Source organism: Podarcis filfolensis (assembly GCF_964270895.1).
Source record: "Podarcis filfolensis genome assembly, chromosome: 6".
NCBI lineage: Eukaryota > Metazoa > Chordata > Lepidosauria > Squamata > Lacertidae > Podarcis > Podarcis filfolensis.
The window spans coordinates 59217348-59237716 of NC_139609.1; the positions used below are offsets into that span (position 1 = coordinate 59217348).

The following is a 20369-nucleotide window of genomic DNA, read 5'->3' on the forward strand; positions in this document are numbered from 1 at the left end:
TCTGTGGACAAACATCGGCTCCCTTGGCCTGAAAAGTGAGATGAGCGCCGCCACCTTTTGACTGGACTTAACCATCCAAGGGTCCTTTACCTTTTACCTTTACCGGGGACGAAAGGTGAGATATAATTGAAAGTAATAAAAAGAATAGACCTTTATTGCCTGTGTAATTACTTAACATGAATGAGTTGTTTCTCACTGCTGAGAGGCAGTGAGGTGCAGGGGCTGGAGTGTTTAATGCAAGAATCCTGGGCTCTAATATCCAACCATTTGCAATACAGTGCTCTCCTCTGCCTCAACAGGAATTATTGAGTGCTAGCATGCCCCTCATAAGAAGAAGTGGGATAAAACTGTAATGAGTAAACTATGTTTTATAATCAGTTGGGGTTGCAATGAGGTATGAAAAACCCACTTTTGCCTTCTAATGGTCATAATTGCCCATATGGAAACCAGGGGCTCACAGTATTTCCTGATCGATCGCCAAAGGAGTTTGTGGTCTTGCCTAGAGAGTATTTTGATGTGACTAGCTTCAGAAGATCAGTCTTCAGAGAATGTGAAAAAGACCAGTAGAGAAGAGTGGGTGGGGAGCAGCCTTTTAACCATTTGGCAGGCCAACCAGTGAAGTGGCAATGACGACAACTGACGCATCCAACAATTGGTTCCTTTTCCTTTATTCTTTTTGCATAACCATTGTTTGCCATCAGCTTGCGAAAAGGAGAGCTGCATAGACCAGAGAGTTCAAGTCTCATTTTGCTTTTTTTGTATTAATTAACTTCTCTGGATGGCAAAAATAATAATCAAAGCAAACAGAGTTGGAAGGCCAACCAGAGAAGACATGGCAAGATAGTGCAAGAGGTTATTTGGAATCCAAAAGGGTTACAAGATAGAAATGTTCTGCAGATCACTTTCCTGCTAGATATTATAAAGTCACCAGTTACTTTTTTAAAAAAACAACAACAAAACACAGACACACACAAAATACCATCTTTAGCCATTAAAAGAAACAAAAACATTTCATCAAGTAGCTTGCATTGCTCAGAAAAGCAGTGTTTTGAAATACTTGGCAACAGCAAAATCCCCATTAGGTAACAGCTATCCGGGCAAACACACATAGGCTGAGATAAGTTAACTTCCAAGGAGTTCATAAAAAGAAAGTTTCCAGTCCTCTGCCCACAGCCTCACCCCACATTATTCAGGCAGCCCCCCCAGACCTCTAGAGAGGAATTTTAGGGGGTATAAGAGGCTATTGAGAAATGAAGGACACCAAAAGGCTTTCTTCCATTAAACTGCGTAAGTTTACTTATCTAATGCTCAGAGCCACAGTTCATACTTTTGTATTTAAAGGCACACGAGTTTATCATGGACAAGATGCCCACTTTCTCTAATGCCTGATGTGCCTATTCTTTTAAACCAGTCTCCTTATTTGCTCCCATTCCAGTAAAGGCTTCCATTTGGCATTCAGATGTCATGTGCCCCAGTGCCCAGTTCTGATTTGATTCGCATTTCAGTCAAGATCTTTTCCCAAAAATAAGGGCAGACCAATCTCCTGAGATACACAATGACTGCTGTAATGGTCACAGGTGTTGTCAAACTGACTTTCTCAAAATTGCAATCTCTCTCTCAGGAGGTGCAGAGAGGAAAGGTACACCAAGGATAGAGATACACCTTTAGCCATCTTGCATTATTTTATTTTATTTTTATTTTTAGAATCTATAATTAAGAATCAAAATATTCTAGTCTGCTCAAATGAATAAATAAACCAAAGCAGGAAGGATGGTGAGGGATCTTTCTGAGGTCCTGTGTGCTGTCACTGTGGTGAGTTCTCAACAGCTGACATCCTGCTTACACCACGGTTGCATGCTTTTAGTTCAACCACCAAGGCTTTTCTAAAGACAGTCTTGATTTTATGGAGGATGCTCAGAATCACATTAGAAAGCCCTTGCCCCCTCCCCACTTTTTTAGGGCTGAGAATACCAGGATATAGCAAGACACCCTTTTCTGTGTTTGTAGTGCAGATACTCTCCAAGGGGCCAGAAACCTATTTTTTTGCAGCTCAATAGCTATTCCTTTCCTATTGCCTTGCCACATCATTGTTCCCCTTCAGAGGAGTTTCTACCTCCGTTACGATCTTTGTGCAATTAAAGAAGCACAGTGCAAATAAAATAACCATCCCAGTCAATAAGATCAGAAGGATGATCATCAGGGTCTGTTTGGAGAAGATGAAAGTGTTCAAGGGAGTGTTACAGGTCTCCACCATTTAGGATTTCAACTCACTGTGAGAAGGCAGAGATTGAATTGTTTTTTTAACCCATTGCCCTGCACTTAACAGATGCCTCCCTGTTTCTCCCCTAATACTACGGCCCCACTACACTGCCCTTACAGATCCATCCCATATCCACAAACTTCCTACCAACATACCTTCTTCTCCCTCCAAACACACTCCCATACCCTGTTGACCCAGTACAAGCCATTGTTAAAACCTTGAGTGTTCTCTTTACATTCCAAAGCATATGCAACAAATAAATACTTCTAGCCGGTTGCACTTCTAACCCTGTTGGGGGAGGAGAAGACAAAGTCTGAGGAAAGTTCTCTCGTCCCACCTCAAAAGGAAGTGCAAATTGTTTGGACAACTCCATTCCTTCCGAGCCAGAGCCACTGCGAGACATCGCTGCGGATGTGTGCATTGATTAGCGCAAAGTCTTCCCGTGGCCCCCTCAGCTGAGTTTCATGCTGATGGCCACAGCCCGCTTGTAGACCTCGGTGACGTTATCGCAGTCCACCAGGGAGAAGCAGCTATCTGCCAGAGGGTTTTGGCAACGAGTCACTGTCCAGCGGCGGAGCCGCCGACCTCCCGTCTCTCCCTCCTCCTCCAGCTGCAGGAGGTCATCCGCAGAGACGGATGCTCGCATCGGGATGCCTCCGCTCCCAAGCACCCGATCAGGCAAGTCAAGCTGGTCAAAGGACTCTGTGGAAAGGATACTGTCCTCGCTCACCGCACTGGATGGGCGACTACGGCAGGTCAGGGGCAGCTTGGGCAAGGCGACTTCTGTAAAAGGGGAGAAGACCTTGGCAGGCACGCTGTCTGACTCGGTGCTGCTGGAAGAGTACTTGCCATTATGCTTCAAGATGCCTTTCCTCCTGGTGTGATGGTCATAACTGGAGCTCTGAGGTGAGGATGCAGAGGAGGCATCACCAGAAAAGACATTGGCATCGAGGTCCATGCTAGAGTCCAAGACATCCACCGAGTCACTGCGCTCTGGGGAGGAGTAGTAGCCAGACTCTCTCTTTGGGGGCTTCTTCAGGATTCCCTTCTTGGGTGCGGTAGGGGTGGCTGCAACATCTTCGTTCTTGCAGTTCAAAGCCTTGGATGACAAGACGCAAGTCAAATCAAGGGCAGTTCCAGTATTGCCCTCCTTCCTCGTGTCCACGGGAGGCGCCATCACTAGAGGAGGAGTGGGAGGGGGGGCCTGGGTCTTCTCGCAGGAATTCCTCTTCTTCAAGATGCCTTTGGGTCTCTTGAGGATAGATTTGGATGGGTTCTCGGGAACGGGTCCTGTCTCCTGCAGAGCGTGGGAGACGTCATTCTCCTTCTTAGACTTCTTCAGCGAGCGCTGCCTCTCCAGTGTGACGCCAGGGATGTGCTGCTTGAAGAAGCAGCGGACCTTGGAGCCGTTCTCAAAGAGAGGCCTGGAGGAGCGGCGCAGCCACTCTGCCACTGTGGCCAATGGAGATTCGTTCTCACGCAAGGACTCCTGCTCCCCAATGGGCACCTTGTAGCCCCAGTTCACCCACCAGTGGCTGGCAATGTCTTCGATAGTGGCTCGGCGCTCTGGGTTCACCATCAGCATCCACCGGATCAAGCCGCAGGCCTCTGAAGGACAAAGAAACCACATCAGATACACCGGTAAGGGCCATGTTCCATTTTAAATCTCCTTTCCCCAGAATCTCTGTGTCTGCTTCAAGTAAGTGAAGACTCTGACCTCTCCACCTCCATGTCAGCCAATGGCTTGGCCTGTTTAACAGATATTCAAAAGCCATGACGTCTGGCTGCACCATGAGAGCAGGATGCTGGACTAAGATGGGTCATCAACCTGATCCAGCAGGCTCTCTTATGTTCATGACTACGTATTTTGTTTAATAAACAGGGACAGTTGCATGCACTGGCTGCTATGTGCTACATGTTGTTTGTGTTAACTGCACACAGAGAGGCACAGGATGTGTAATCCACACTTTCATAAAACAATATCAAAACAGCAGAATGCAGAACTTCTACTGCCATTTCCACTCACCCGATAGCTTGGTGGGCTCTCTATAGTCACCACTTGAGATTTGCTTGACCAGAGTCTTGTAGTCTTGACCATCAAAAGGCATTGCGCCATGAATCAAAATATAGAGGAGCACTCCAAGGGACCAGCTGTCAACCTGAAGAAACAGAAGAGACAGAAGCATCAGCAGGTGAAAAGAACATGGACTGTGTTGCTCATTGCTATTGCTTTAATTCAGCCTTCTGGGTGTCACTGGACTACAGCTCCCTTCATCCCCAACCATGCTGGCTGGGGCTGACAGAAGTTATAGCTCCAAACACACGGAGGGCTCATATGTTGGATGGAGCAGATGTTGGATGGAGCAGGCTGCTTTAATTGCTAGACAAAGACATATCAAGACACATAATTTGAACTATGTGCCATGTAGACAATATCATCTTATTTGCCAAGGAAATGAGACAAGGAACCTCAGGCCTGGGAGCACATGGACAGAACCATCAGTGGTCTAAGAAGGGGAACCCTCACCTTCCCTGGGGTTGCCTAAGGCCTCTGTGCCCTGAAGGAAGGCAGAAGATGAGAGCGAAGCCCAGACTAGAAGGTACATAACTGCCAGCCCATGAGGGACTGGCCTAAGAGAATGGTTGGGTCTGGAGTTTATTTTATAAGCAGCCCTCTTACCTCAGGTCCTTTGTAAGGCCTTCCATTGACGATCTCAGGGGATGCATAGAGGGGGCTCCCACAGAAGGTCTGGAGGAACCTGTCTTGTTGGAAGACATTGGAGAGGCCAAAGTCTGCAATCTAGGGGTGGGAGGGAAATAAGGTCACAGGTTAGCACTGTTGTTGGTGGAAGACCACTACCATAACCTGCATTGTGTCTGTTAAAAATATTGCTGGCCTGAATTAAGATTTGAAATCTGAACCCACAGCTTCTAGGGCTGGGCACTGGATCACAGCTGCACCAGTTGAATTTCTGCCTGCCATGCACTTGGTTCAGGAGCCTTCCAGGAAAAAGGTGGAAGCCCTAAAAGCACATTCAGTTCCTAGACTAAAAGCAGAACTGCTTCATCAGGAATGTACCAGGGCTTGAAGGACTGAGCAGCTGAGCTCTACCAGTCTTGCGCTTGTGCCACAGCTGCAAGCATCTGCTGATACCACATTTTTAATACCTTTGTTTATCCAGCCCCACAGCCAATCATATCAGCCAGAAGGTACAGAACATGTTTCCAGGTTCACAGTTGCGGAACGGCCTATTGTTCAGGCAACATAGACCATGGGAGGTCTTTGTTTATTATTAACTGCACAAAAATCTCCATTATGTTAACAGTTGACTGGCTCTTTTTTTTTTAAGGAGGAAAAACTCTCTGGGTGAAAGAGTACATGGTTTATGCCATTAAGCAGAACTTTGGAAGTGTTCTTTCCTTATCCTTGCAATATATGAGGAGTTGCAGCCCCCTGGATTTTAACAGTTATGGGATACCACATTTTCCTATCAGTCCCTTTTGCTGCATTATGAAAGGTAGGAAACTCAGTTAGCTGACACCACAAGTCTGGGCCTTGAGGCAGTGTCATCTTCATGCATCCCCCATCACCTCTGTGAACCCAGACCTCATAGGTTCCCCTACAGAAGGGGTTTGGCTACATAAGCGCCTAAGGAAATTAGTTGATGTACCATTATCATAGCAGATGCCTGGAGGTCCAGTAAGACCATCGCAGTTTTAAAGCTATTACAACGGATTTCTTTTCTCTGCATAAAGAAAAGGGTAGCCCAAGGTGCTGCCCTTATGGACTGTCTGCTGGTGGTCTGCAAACTCAGTCATCCCTAACCAATGGCTGTGCTGGCAGGGGCTCTTATGGGTTCAGGCCCCACACTGGGCAAAAGATTCCTGCATTGCAGAAGGTTGGGACAAGATGAGCCTCGTTGACCCTTCCAACTCTTCAAATCTATGATTTTATGATATCTGGAGGACCGCAAACTGGCTACCCTTGGTGTAAAATTTATCCTTCCACTGAGTGTGAGTAGTCAACATTGCTTCTTTCAGTTATCAGAGACGTTTCCTACTTGGTCATCTGTTGCTCAAAAGGTGCCTGGGAATTTCACTTTCTTATTATTCCATAGTAGGACAGCTCTAGGTATTATCCTTTTGCACAGGACTAGGATAAACTCTGTTGGATTATTCTTAAGCCTGACAACTGAAATATGTGGTCTAATCATCTTGGAAACAGGCATTTCCTCCTTGCTTGTAAGCCACAAAAAACTTTCCCCTTATCCCTAACTTGCCATGAGTCACTATTTGGATTACACGGAATAGCTGCATGTTTATCATGGGAGATATGCCCTGGTATTCTGGTATCTGCTGGCTATTTATAGCTCCTTTGTCTTCCTGGTTAAAGGATCCTGGTCCCCGACAAATATCAAGGATTTGGAGGACAGCATTTTCTTGTTTTCCACAGTTACAAGAAATAGCAAGGCTCACCTTTCCCCTTTGCAACCCTGGCATCCAACAGTAGCAGGTGCCAGTTTAGAAATGAGAACAACCCACAGAGAACATGGTCTGAACCATCCTTGCCCAAACATCTGCCCTCCAGATGTTGTTGGACTCCAAATCACATCACATCCTGGCAGCCTGGTCAATGGTCAAGGATGAAGGGCGTTGTGGCTGCCCAAACATTAAGACTCCAGGTTCCGACTCCACAATGCAAATGTAAAGCATATTCACTGGCTACAACGTTCGTTAGATTCCCACCCCCTTTCTCTCTTGCATTGATTTTAATTTTGTCATTAGCTTTCTACTGCACTTTTAAAGTCCTCCTTTTCTGTATATTTTGCTATTATCTGAAAGCAACCTTGACTTTAAAGGTGCAAATAATAACCTCACAGGCATTTGAGCATCACATGTTGCAAGCTACTGACAACCTGAATAGCTCCACTTACCTTGATGTTGCCGTTAGCGTCCAGAAGGATGTTTTCTAGCTTCAGATCTCTATGAACAATTCCATTCTGTTGAGAGAGGGAAAAGGAGAGTTTAGGTTTGTTTTTTCTGGTGGGAGCCAAAGCATGCTAGAAGTCTCCCTCTACTAATTCTGTCCATCTATAGAGATGCTAGCAGTGTGTTTAACAGGCTGTTGTTTTTTTTTCTTAAGGGCAAAAAGCCCAAAGCAGCCAGACAGGAAACTAAAGTGAGAGACACAATATACACACCCACTAGGAATACAGGAGAGAAAGTTCTAATAAGGGATTCCAGCAAATGTTCGGCCCAACAATTAGGTTCAAATTGAGAACCTTCTACTTTATTCTACAGTTGTAGTTCTCTTCTACACAACTAGAGAACTTTCCATAAGAGCATGTGCTTGCATACAAACCTGAGAGCCATGTTTTCATAATCGCAAGTCCATGAAAATAAGTAGGATCACCACAAATGAAAGCTCCAATTGCACTAAACAGCTCTAAATGTCTACAAAAGACCTCTTTAACCAAGTGTTGCATGTTGCTATTCTTGTTTCCCCATCTCCAAAACAAGCTGGTGGGTGAAAGAACGTCAGGTTTGCTAGTGTCATTTCTCAGATACAAGCACAAACTCTCTCCTTTGCATTCAAGATGCATCATGCTCACGGCCATCCACATATTGCCTATTATCTGACCAATGTTTGGTACCGCTTTCTGCCATGGACCTGAAATCATGTGATGGACCCAGCACATTCAATTGCTATCATTGCCTGATATTTAACAATTTCACGAGCAAAGTAGAAAGAAGTCAGGCTCCTAGTCCATATTATTGCAATGTGGAGTTTAGGTACTGCCATGACAAATTGCAATTATGTACCCTGATCACACCTTCCTATGTACCACGCAAGCCCATTTTTGTCCTCTGGCCTTTAACATTCCTAGAATCCCAAAATTCCTTCCCAAAAGAAAGAGAGAGTTCCAAAACCTGCATCTCTACATTCCTCCCCACATTCTGCAACAAAAACAAAACATGCAAAGTAGGAGGAGGCCAAGAATTCTAGACATTTATTGCCTGGGTATATATTATGAGTGCTTTATCCAAGCTCAATCTATCACCTTAAGTTTTTTTGTCTGCCTCAAAACTTCAGCAGATCACAGGAATACATTTTGAAAGTAGAATAAATGAGATTAGCTGCTTTCCAGTTTAGCAAATGAGTTTACCATTTTTGGTATACACTTTGCAGGTGGCAAAAATAAAATTAACCAAATCCAGACTTTCAAGAGTCAACAAAATTTCATGGGCTGTGTTTCTAAACATTCAGTGATGCAATACTACCAGCATCTGTTTCCTTAACAGTCAAGATTTAAAACTATAAAAAAACTGATGACACAGCAGGTAGAAAGAGGTTTGTTCGCATTCCCCATACAGATCAGCACAACTGAGTTTGTCGCTTCACAGGGACCCTTTCACTTCAAGTAAAAGTGAAAATGCAAGCCAGAATGCTTTACATTTTTAGTATTAAATCCAGTGTGACAGCTATGGGTGTTCCCCCAAGTGCAAGGTTGACATTGACAATACTGCTGTGACTAACCTCGTTAGGAAAACAGTGCCTTAGCTGTTTTCCTAAAACACCCTGAGGAAATATGCAGCTTTGCTTGTCTCCCAACACCGTAACACCTCTGCACAGAACACAGTACCTGTCCAATCCAATACTACACATAGAACACATCCAAAATACACAGCCTATGTGCATAAAAACCTTTGTGGAAACTGAGCATGCAGTTTGGGCCTATGTGTGTACACTATAATTCAGATGACTTGTCCCAGGGGCACCATGCCTTGGAATGGGCAGTATTGCTCAAACTGGCCCACTATGTACAGCAGGACAAGGGTCTAACAGCCCTCCCCTATCACGTCTTTCCTTTAAGGAGGAAGGTAGCCCGCCAATGTTTATGTCCTCGTTATCATCAAAATTCCTATGACTGCCAATAATTAATAACCTTTATATCTGTAACTGTTCTATAACAGTTCATTCATAACATATTGTATGATCCGCGCTTGAAGCATGTTGCTGCATGGTGATGCAAATAATATTGTGCTCTGTATGTTCCCTGTAGACCAATACAGATCCACAAACTTGTTTCACACATTCACAAAGGTTTGTGAATGGGTCAGAGCGGTTTTCCGCTTGCCCTGTGGTTTCTAGGCACAGGTCAAAGCAGTTCTGCCTTTGCCCTGCTGCTTTTCCACAGACAACCTGTGCTTTAGTGCTAAATTGGAACAAATAGCAATCTAGTTTGCTCAGCTTCAGCGGTAAACTATGGATTTTCCCAAGCGAAAGCAGCAGGGCAAACAGCACTGTGGATGAATCAACAGATACAAGGAAAGCAAGAAGCAAGAGAATGAGCCCTCTTTTTTTGCTGTAACATGGGTAAGCAGAACTTGTGGATTACACCATTGGGGAGATCAATGAAGACAAGGAGGCAACTCCTGGTGATATTTGAACAGAGTCTCAAGACTCCTACGCTTCTTGACTTTCCAAGTGTCTTAAGTAACTGCTGGAGAAACAGCACAGACGTGAGAAGGTGCACCAAGACTTTAAGTCATCCAATTGACTCACCTTGTGACAGTAGTAGATAGCAGACACCACCTGCCTGAAGAAATGTCGGGCTTCCTGCTCAGTTAATCTCTGGCGCTCACTGATGTAGTCGTAGAGGTCTCCCTTGCTGGCATACTCCATCACAATGACAATCTTGCTGCTGTTTTCAAATACTACATGAACAAGAACAGGGACGGCATTAAGATGAATCACAAAGAATCCAAGATGTCTAAGCTGAACAATCTTGATGACAAGTCTGTGTCTTTAGTTCCTATCCCAAGAGTGGGGAACTTCTGCTCCTCTTGACATTGTTGGATTCCCAGTTCTCATCAGCTCCAACCAAGGTTAGGGATGATGGGCATTCTAGTCCAACAACCCCGTCCCTGTCCTATCCTGACTTGTGTCCCTTCTGAATCAGGCTCATGAAGTTGGTGCTCTAGGGCAGTGTTCCCCAACCTTGGGCCTCCAGCTGTTTTTGGACTACAACTCCCATCATCCCTCGCTAGCAAGACCAGTGGTCAAGGATGATGGGAATTGTAGTCCAAAAACAGCTGGAGGCCCAAGGTTGGGGAACACTGCTCTAGGGTACCAGTTCAGTTCAGTTCAGCTGCAAATGCAGCATTATTTTAAAGAGTACATTCATATAAATTCTAAGATGGCACAACACCTGCCTGTTTAACAAACAGGCACGTTTCATTCAAGTCTAATGCATTTTACCAGTTAGTAGCTTAGGGTCAGGTTTTTCCTATCACAATTTAACACACTGTTCAAGTCATTTTGGGGTTAAAGTAAGAGCTATGGACCAAATGGCACAGGCTGTACAAACACACAGAGCCTTGTGAAATGCCAACCCTTCTGCTATATTTAGCAGCACGGTGCCTTAAGAACTCTCACTGTCACCAGTATTTACAATACTGCACGTATCTGCCATATGCCAACAATAAATATGCAATACCTGGAGCCAGGCTCCAGGTTAGAACACACACCTTACGTGGCATTTCACAGAGTTCTAAGAACAATTTTGCAGGAATCCTTACTCTCAAAGCTGGAAATAATAGGAGCTGGCTGCTATTGCTTTAAAAAAAAAATAGAGAGAGACCATGCCACCACTACAAGTTGTTTTGTACACAAAAACAAGGAAGAAAGTACGAAAGGGTGTAGGAGGGGAACTTTTACCCTCTAGATCTGTGTGGTGTTGCTGCTGCTACTACTGAGTCATCCATTTGTGCCTCCGGTAGAAGCCACAGAGAGTTTCAACCCTTGCAACATTGTGGAGTTGACGAAAAATGGCATTTATTTGTACATTAGAATGGGAAACAGAAGAAACAGCAACCAGCACTGCTTAGTGAAAAGAGCTTTGTGCCCCCCCAATTAGTTTTGCAGATAGCCTCCTAAAAATTACAGAAACATTTTACCACACTTTTGATACCTATAGTAAATGGAAATCATGCCCTATGCATATTATATTTCACAATATCAGCATTGATTATATACGGGTCTCTCCATGTATATCTGGTTGGAGCTACAACTTTTTGAGTTCAGTCTGACCCCTTTCTGAAAAGTCAGACATCTGAAAAATAATGGAAAGGAGGCTGGCACCAATATTATATGGATAGACAGTGGTACCTGTACCTGAAGAGGGGCAGTGTGTTAAATGTTCTTACCTTCATGGACAGCAATGATGTGGGGGTGATTGAGAGACGACATTATTTCAATCTCTCTCCGGATATGGACAAGATCCTGCTCATCCTTTATTTTGTCTTTCTGGATAGATTTGATGGCAACCTGGAAAACAGGGAGTTTGAAAAATGGTTACCCAATAAGTCATCTCCTTCCTTGCTGATGGAAATACAACATACCAGTGTGTTCATGATTGGAAATAGACCAGCTACAAGCTCTGTGTCACAGGGGTGATATCTATTAAAAATGATCCTTCTGCAGTTAGGATACATCACTGTATGGAATGTGACCAGTGAACATGACGTAATATCAATAGCTTTACTTGATGCCCTTAGGAACAGTTCTCTGTTATATTAGACTGAGAATAAGTCGCTCAAATTTATAAAGAAAGAAAGAAATGGAAGAGAAGCCATGAGTTCCAGGTAATGTTCTCTTTTGTGGAAAAGAAGTACTAGTAAACACAGAACTCCTCCCCCCTCCCCACCCCAGCAATACAACCAGCAATCCAAAATGGTGGAAATTTGAACCGGCAGGAGGAAACCTTCCAAAGTTTGCTCAGATTTCTTTATTATGAAAATTCCTCCACAAGGAAATGAAGGGGAGGAGAGAGGGAAAGTGAGAGGACCAGAGAATAGATGCAGCTAATCCTCTTTCAAAGGGATTGTGAAGACAATGGACTCCTTGGGTTGAATTTACAAGGGAATCCAGCACAACCTCGTTTCTTCTATCAGACAAGAATGCGGAACAGCATTAATCCTGTAAAAGGATCCTGGAGGACACATAATACTAAGCCTCCCAGCAACAACAAGGAAAGGGAGGCCTGGCCTTGCATCCCAAAAGCAGTGAAGTGTTGGAGCTCTCTCCCATGCAACCACCATCAACACACAATTCACTATTACAACTAACAGATAGAGGGCGGCACTGTGCATTTAAGTCAGGGGTCAGCAACCTTTTTCAGCCATGGGCCGTCCCTCAGACCATGTGGGGGGCCGGACTATATTTTGAAGAAAAAAATGAACAAATTTCTATGCCCCACAAATAACCCAGAGATGCATTTTAAATAAAAAGACACATTCTACTCATGTAAAAGCACTCTGATTCCCGGACCGTCCATGGGCTGGACTGAGAAGGTGTTTGGGCAGGATCCGGCCCACGGGCCTTAGGTTGCCTACCCCTGATTTACCGTAAGTATTTCAAAGGATGGGGTACCAAGGGGTACCAAAGGATGGGGTGCCCTGTTTGCCTCGGCAGCAAAGAGGTCTGGCCTTGGAGGCCTGACTAAGGGCAACAGAATCAAGAGATGGTCCAGTTGCTAGTTAGAAAGTTAGCTTGGGATCCAAGAAATCAGATTCATGTGCACTTCCTATTCAAAAAAAATCCCTTGATTTTAGCAGTCATATACAATTCTAAATGGTTTGCTTTCAAGCTTCCAAGCGAGCCAAACGAGAATCCAAGATGGTGGCCTTTCCCACTCCACTTTTAGGAAAATAAAAGTTGCCCTCAATCACAGTGTAATAATCACAAAAACTATCCTAACAAGAATATTTTCAGAGAAATGTAAGTGGTGCATGCAAGTCCCAGAATTTGTTAACCCAATATTTACCCACCAGTGCTGGCTGCTCTCCATATCTAGGGTCACTGGGCAATATTGCCACAGCAGTGTGTTGTTTAGCAATACCTATTTCATCACCACCTTCCCACTTATGAGTTTGTTGCAGCTTTTTGAAGTTAAGGAATTGTATCCCCAAAAGATAAACCAATTATGTGAGCTCAACCAGGCACATCATGAATCATTTCTTGCAAAAATGATCAGGGAAGTTCAAAGCAGGTTCTTCTGTGCAAGAGAGATGTATAGATCAATCAATGACATAAAAGAAAAAAGAATAATATAGGGAGAGGTGCCTGGGGGCAGGGGGTAGCCTACAGTTTTCTTGCAATAGGAATTACTTAATCCAGAGTTGTCACATAGGTCAACATCCAACCTACACTTGGCATTACAGTTACAAGTAGGGAGCATCACGCCCACATCCAGTAAAGACTTATCTGCTAAATGCATTGCCTACCAACCAGCAAGGTTGAATGGGGGAACCAAATAAATAGGAGGTGTAAATAATGTTGGAAGCAATACAGATGGTGTGTTTGAGCTCAAGTCACTTTCCCTAAGTGGCCTTGGTTCAGGGGGTTAATCTTTAACCCTTTCTGCCTCAGTGCCTTATCACCTGGCCTCGCTTCTGGAATGTGCACAACTGTTGGACAATGCAAAGCCCTTTTTTGGTATACAGACAAAGATGCAGCCTACTAATTTTACAAAGGTACTCATCCATTCCACCCCCTCCCCTCAGGAACCCCCACTATTGAGAATCCCCATTGCTCCATTATTCACTGACCCAGAGGCATGTGCCCAGAATGCCTGGCATCTAGTCTGGTCTGAACTGCCCTAAGGATTTGGCCACAGCTACCCAAGAGCCACCTGCCTTGCCTTCCCAGAAATTAAGAGTGCTGCCTGACAATTAAAGGACCACAGCTTGGAGGCCAGACTGAGCTCACTTGGGAAGAGAAGAGTCAGCCTTTTAATAGCTCCACTTTGGGACCATTGCATGGCAAAAAGTGATATAAAAGTACTATAAATTAATAAAGGGCGACGGCCACACAAATCAAAGTGTGCTCACATGTATTAGCACATGCAGGCCTTTGTGCACCTGCCTGGCTGCCCTTCCAGCACAGAGACTCAAGTGTGAGGAGGTGCTACATTTTCCTCAGTGACCCCGCAGTGACTGGATTAGCAAATTAATTTTAGCTAGTTTCTGAAGTGATTAAACCTGCAACTAACACACTCAATGTGCGATGTATGAATGTTGATAATCCGATCCCAAATTAGTATCAACAATAATCCAGGCTTGCATTATTGATTTTCTGAAACTTTTCATCCTAGAGATCCCTGAAGGGACACATTAGAAGCTGAAATTGTGTGGAAGCTCCTAATTTTGCTAAAAAAAGAGTAACCGGATCTGTGCTTTCTGTGGCTACCCATGGCCTTTAGGCTGGTCCTGTGTTAGAAATGTATCGTTTCTGTAGAAACTCACACACATAACTGACAATAAAGTGTACAAATTGAAGGGATGCAAAAATTAGCAACTTTTTATCCATCTCACTGATTTTTCTTCTTCACTGAGGATGACATTTGATGGGAGGGGTGGCAGGAGCTGAGCAGGACTCTTATTAGATGGCAGCAATGAAAATCAGAGCATGATTGTAGACCCATAAGAAATTCCCCTGCCCCTGTTCATAATGCACTCGGAAAGTAAGTGTCTATGGCCCACAAGAGACTTTGAGAAAGTTTCCATTAGACTACTAGCCTCACACCCTTTCAGAGACCAGTTAGACTAGGCACATCTTTTGTGAGGCTTAACCACTGTATACAGTGCACTATGATTGTAGGCAGACCACGTATATCCCCAGTCAATTCTGCTTGATTGTTATAATTTGGCTTTAAAGCCCATTTCAAATCCGGTTTTAATTATGGTTTTGGAGAGGAAGAGATCTCCCGACAGGTAATGAAAGTCTGTCAGGTGGTTCCAAAACCAGTTCCAGATTCTGCTCACTGCTTTAGTCCCAAAAAGCAATGAATTATATCCTGCTGGCAGAGAGTGAGTGTCAACAGTGCCACAAGCTCTCTGTTTTTGTCGCCACAGACCAGTAGACCAACAGCTACCCCACAATATTCCCAAGATACTGGGGGTGTGGGGTGGGGAGAGAGAGAGACTTTCCATTTTTAGGCACACCACCCTCCCCCTTTGTCTGCACAGTACAGGACTAGGAGTCCATGTATCACATTTTGCTAGCAAAGTCTATAGAAACAGCAGGCTTCCTGTTTGATTTGGCAGAAAGCCAAAAGCTAAAAGCTACTCTCCAGCATTTAGGCAGACGTAGAATGGCAAACAGGTGTAGAAACCAATTCAGCTCATCACTTTCATCTGGTCTGCAGTTTCACATGAAGCTCCAGATAGAAAAGGAGGCTGCTCATAATCTCTGTGTAAGCAAATAAACCAGTAATTTCATAAGGCCCGATATGAGCTTTGTTTGCAAATAAATATATTAAGTACCCGGTGGGGTACTTACATAGAAAGGTGCCTGCATTAAAAGTTCATTGGTTTCTTCAGTCACAGTACGTCTGACACAATATCAGTTCATTTAAAACTCCTCTACAGCTGACTCAGGATTTACTTCCTTTGATCCACAACATCACAGAGCAAGATTTGCTTGGATGCAGCATTTGAAGCCTAAGCAGGCCTAGATGTCAGCAAAAGCAGGTATCAAGATGATTCACTGAGATATGGTGACTCTTGTGTCTTCTACACAGAGGCACCGGTTATCACATACATCTCAATTTCCATTCATGTGGAAATGGAATAAACAGAATGAAATTGGGGTTTTACATTGAAATTAGGAGAGGAGCTGCACCGTTTGATATTAGAAGCATCTGGAGAGCAATGCTGGTATTGCCCAAGAAGACAGTGCCAGACATACTTACAGAAAAATACAATCATAGAACTGTAGAGTTGCAAGGGATCCCAAGGATCATCTAGTCCAATGCAATGCAAGAGTCACAACTAAACAGTTCTTGGTTTTAATAGCAGATCTTCCTTTGTTATGTCCCTGCACAGTTGCTGCATGGTTAACTCAGCCTTGGAAATAAAAGTCACAAAAGTCACCAGTCTGCTAAGAGGCTATCAGTGTGCATTTCCAGACAAATGTGCATAGGAATGAGCACCCCTCACCCAAATGGTCTGGCAAGAGGAGGGCTTTATCAAGAGTTCCATCCATCCATATGCCACCAGCCTGCTCACTGGCCAGCATGGACTTCCTGGTTGCCTAAGGGCTACAATCAGGCAATTTATTAAAGGACTTGAAAAATACTTAACAGACTTGTCAGTTAAAGAAACCAAGGTGGCAATATGAGGAAGGGTGATCTTTAGACCCAGCAACCATAAGCCCAGTGAAGCTTAACAAGGTTTGAATGTATTAATAGGAGCCAGGTAACACCTGGTAGGGCCCCCCAAAAGTGTTTTTATCAGGCTAGATGTTAAGCAAAGAACCCCAGAAGGGGGTAGCAGAGATAGCTCAGTTGGTACAGCAGGAGACTCAATCTCCCCACCACATTGGGCAAAAGATTCCTGCACTAGACTAGGACTAGATGACCATCGTGGTTCAACACTACAGTTCCATGACTGATCTGTAGTTTGCAGTTTGAGTTTGCAAAGAACCTTCAAAAGGAGTGGGGGTGGGATAGGCACAATTCATTAGATTAGGCTGGATATGATGCGAAACAAAAGAGGCATCGGGTTGTGCCAGACTACCTGCAATTTTTATTTGCATGTTTGAGCAACTCAGCACTGCAGAAAAAGGCCAAGCCCACTACTGCAGTAATGTTTATTCTTTCCTTCTACAATACCCAAAAGTCAACATGCAAATTCCCCTTTCACAAGGAAACAAAACTGCCACTTCAGTCAGCATGACTGGGAGCTGTTTATCCACCACCCACATCAACACTGCTCACTAATGGGCCAAGATGATCATGCCACCAGATTAATTTATTCCCCAAATCCAGGGCTTTGCCAAGGCCTGCATAGACACGCCTTCTCTTACAGGGGTTTCGTAGAGAGACCACTGTCATTGTGCAGTAGGTTTCTAACAGGCTTAGGTGCCCGTGTTCACAACCTGAAAGTGCTGCTATTAGAACACAGTCCCTAACAACCTTTGGGCTAATTTTAATTGTGTTCACACAGACACTGATGTACCTTCCCCAGAAATACTAATTTACACCAGCACAGCAAGGTCAAATCGGAAGAGAGAGAGAGACCGACCCTGAGAGCTTTGGGTCCCTTCCTAGATTCTGCAGAGATTCCCTCCCTGCCTGAAAACTCCAGCCAATGAAAGTCGACTTTCCCCATTTCAAATGAGGCCAGCCACAAAGGCAAACAGTGGCAGTGACAGGCAATTCATGTCAGATCAATAACAGCAGAGGAGAGAGGAGAACTAAATATAGCAGCAGAGGATTGGCTAGCTTTGTCCTCTACTTTTAAGGGGAAAGAAAAGAGTGCCATTGCCAAAAGGGGCCCCCAGACCACTTGCCCTCCCATTTTACAAGGGCATTTTGGCTACCACCAAAGCTCAGCTTTGCAAGGAAGCTGCTGCTATAAATGCCTTGCCATTGTCACCAAAAAAGAAAGCTACTTAAGGCAGTCTTGCAGAAGAGGTGAAATTTTCACCACCCTGGCTCAGTAGGATGTAATTGCCCTTAATCCTACCACTCTGTTCCTCACCAGCCAGAATGATTCACACCAGGAAAGTGAAGTTTTGCAAGGCCACCATTAACTTGCACAGGCCTGTCCCACAGCTTGCCAATTTAGTTTATTAACTCAGATTAGGATTAATTCGCTTTGCCTTCACTGTTTGCATCACTAATTTGGAACCAGGAGGCCTTTGCCAAAAAGTGGGGGGGGGGGGTGATCCCTGTCTCACAGGGCCACCCAACCAACCTCTTTCTCTTTGCACACCTCCCTTCCCTGCAACTTCACAATTTGTGAAGGCTGCCAAACCATGCGCCACTATCTCCAAGTAAGTCTCATTAAAAACCAGTGAAATTTATTTTTGAGTAAATCTGCATAGACTCAGATTGCAGAGCTAGTTACAAGCCTCATCTGAATTGCAGATTTTTTTATTTTTATTTTTTAAAACGCACTCTGGCAGAAGATAACTGACATTCATTATGCAATCTATTTCTATGCTGGGGGTTGGTGGGTGAGAGAAAGACATTTTTCCCAAGGATCTCGAAGCTGCCCTGGGCACCAGCAAACTCTGCAGGCTGTGCAATCGCGATTCACGCGCCCCTTCGTCGTCCCCCCCCCCCCGCTTTTGGAAAGCGCTCTCCTGCAGCACCAATCGCCCCGCAGCCTTTGCTGTCTGCGGCAGGGAACCCTGCGCTGTAGAGGATGAAGACTTCTGTGATCGCCCAGGGAGAATCTGCCAACCTTTATGGCATCAGATGCGCAAAGACCATAGAGCCGCTGCCAGGCATCTCGCCATCCAGAAATGCAAAGGGGGTCCCAGTTGCCGGCTTACACGGCTTAAAACCTGGAGGACGAGAACGCCGCGCTTGCCGCAGAGGCAGACAGAGGGAGAAAGGGCTTTGAGGCAGGGGGATTTGCCTCGCTGCTAAACTGAAAAGGAACAGCAGTGCTGATGGTGGCACAAACAGCGGGAAGATTCAAGGGAGATCTTCCCGGGGAATCCTTCTGGGAAGAAAAATCAAACTGCGGCACCGCGGAGGGTGAGGGAGGATTCTAACCAGGCAAGCAAAGGAACTTGTTCGGGGCAACCCTGTTCTGACACCTTGCAAAGGAGGAGACCGATCAACAGCGCGATCCTATGCAAGATTAGGAGCAAGCAAGGCGTTCAAGGGGCCTGACTTCCGTGTAAGCGCGTTCGGGTTTGCAGCAGCCCCAACCACGGGTGCCAACCTGAAAAAAATATTTGACGGGGGGCAGATAAGCCCCACTCCACATAATCGATCACAAGATGTGGCGCGCGCGCACCCTATTTGAATGTCAGTGCCAAATCAACTTTGGGGGTGCCTAGCCCTTTCAAATATTTTATGGGGGGCTGCTGGGACCTCCGCCCCAAGGAGTTGGCACAGGGTCAGACTCCTGCCTGGCACCCCAAGAACCAATAACTGGCCGATGATGGCAGAGAAGCTTTGGCGGAAATGTGCACGCAGCGCAATAGGCACCTTATCCTGAAAGGTCCCGGCATACTGGCGTAAAGCGGGTCCGCACACTCACACATGCACACGCACACGCACACGCTTCCCCCTCTCTCTCCTTACCAGCTTGCCGGATCTCTCCCGCGCCTTCTTCACCTTGCCGTAGGTGCCTTTGCCCAGGGTCTCCAGGAACTCGTAGCGATGCCGGAGGTTGTGCTTGTGGTAGTGGCGCTTCACCGCCTGCTTCTTCGCCGGGGGCTTGGGCGACGGCAGGAGCCCGTCCCTTAGCGCGGCTGAGGCCGCCGGGGGATCGGAGGGCCAGGCGCGATCCATCGCCCCCTCCGGCGCAGGTGACAAACGAAAGCAGGCGGAGAGAGCGAGGGAGACGGAGAGAGAGCGATCGGCAGACTGCAAGCGCCGCTGGAGCCGGCCGGCCAGCCCCGAGCCAATAAATGCTACAAACCTGCCCGCTGCCGGACCGCCCCCTTTGCAGCCATTGGCTGCGGCGGCCCACGTGGCCAACCTATTTCGCAAGGTGTCCGTGGCGGTGGGGGAGAGAAAGCGGGGAGGGGGAGCAGGGCGGGGGGGGGGGGACAAGAAGCCTTGTGTTGTCAGAGAAATCTCAAGGATGCTTCGCCAGGCGCATCTGCGTGGGAGCAGAGCTCTATGGACCTCCGTTGGGGCTGACTTCCGAGGAAAGACGTGCATCCTGTGGTCGGGCTTTGTCTCCCAAGACAAAGAAAGCCAAGAAGACGTGATCGGTTCTATGGAGACAAGTTAAAATTACAGAAACTGAGCCACACGGCGGGGGCTAGGTCTCTGGAAAGCCAGCCTTAGCATGGCTGTTTGAAAGCGAGTTTCCAGCAGCAAGCAAGAGGCGGGAATCTTGAAAAGAACTGCATCCTACAAAATCATTACTAGACTTTCAGCACTCCACAAACATCCTCGTTTTAGCACCTCGGGACCACATCAGAAAAAAAGATGCGTTTTATTTATTGCCTTTTTATCAAAAAGCATAGATGTTGCCTCTCCCATCATCCTCACACCAGCCCTGTGAGGTAGGACATATATACTTATTTCCCCATCAACAGTGAATGTCATAGAATCATATAGAATCATAG

The 20369-nt window shown here is 45.6% G+C and overlaps 1 protein-coding gene and 1 long non-coding RNA gene across 2 annotated transcripts in view; one reads left to right on the forward strand and one right to left on the reverse strand.

The window, feature by feature from the left end:
• LOC310764063 overlaps nucleotides 1-20369 on the forward strand; it is a 436509-nt gene that overhangs the window by 28612 nt on the left and 387528 nt on the right. The window lies entirely within an intron of this gene.
• On the reverse strand, nucleotides 653-19733 carry NUAK2 (NUAK family kinase 2). The gene is made up of 7 exons (XM_083617119.1): nucleotides 19372-19733; nucleotides 11471-11591; nucleotides 9828-9979; nucleotides 7195-7260; nucleotides 4941-5060; nucleotides 4287-4419; nucleotides 653-3868 (listed from the first exon to the last, which is right to left on the reverse strand). Exons 1-7 carry the CDS (start codon nucleotides 19579-19581, stop codon nucleotides 2712-2714), a joined length of 1959 nt encoding a protein of 652 aa, XP_083473245.1. The 5' UTR covers nucleotides 19582-19733; the 3' UTR covers nucleotides 653-2711.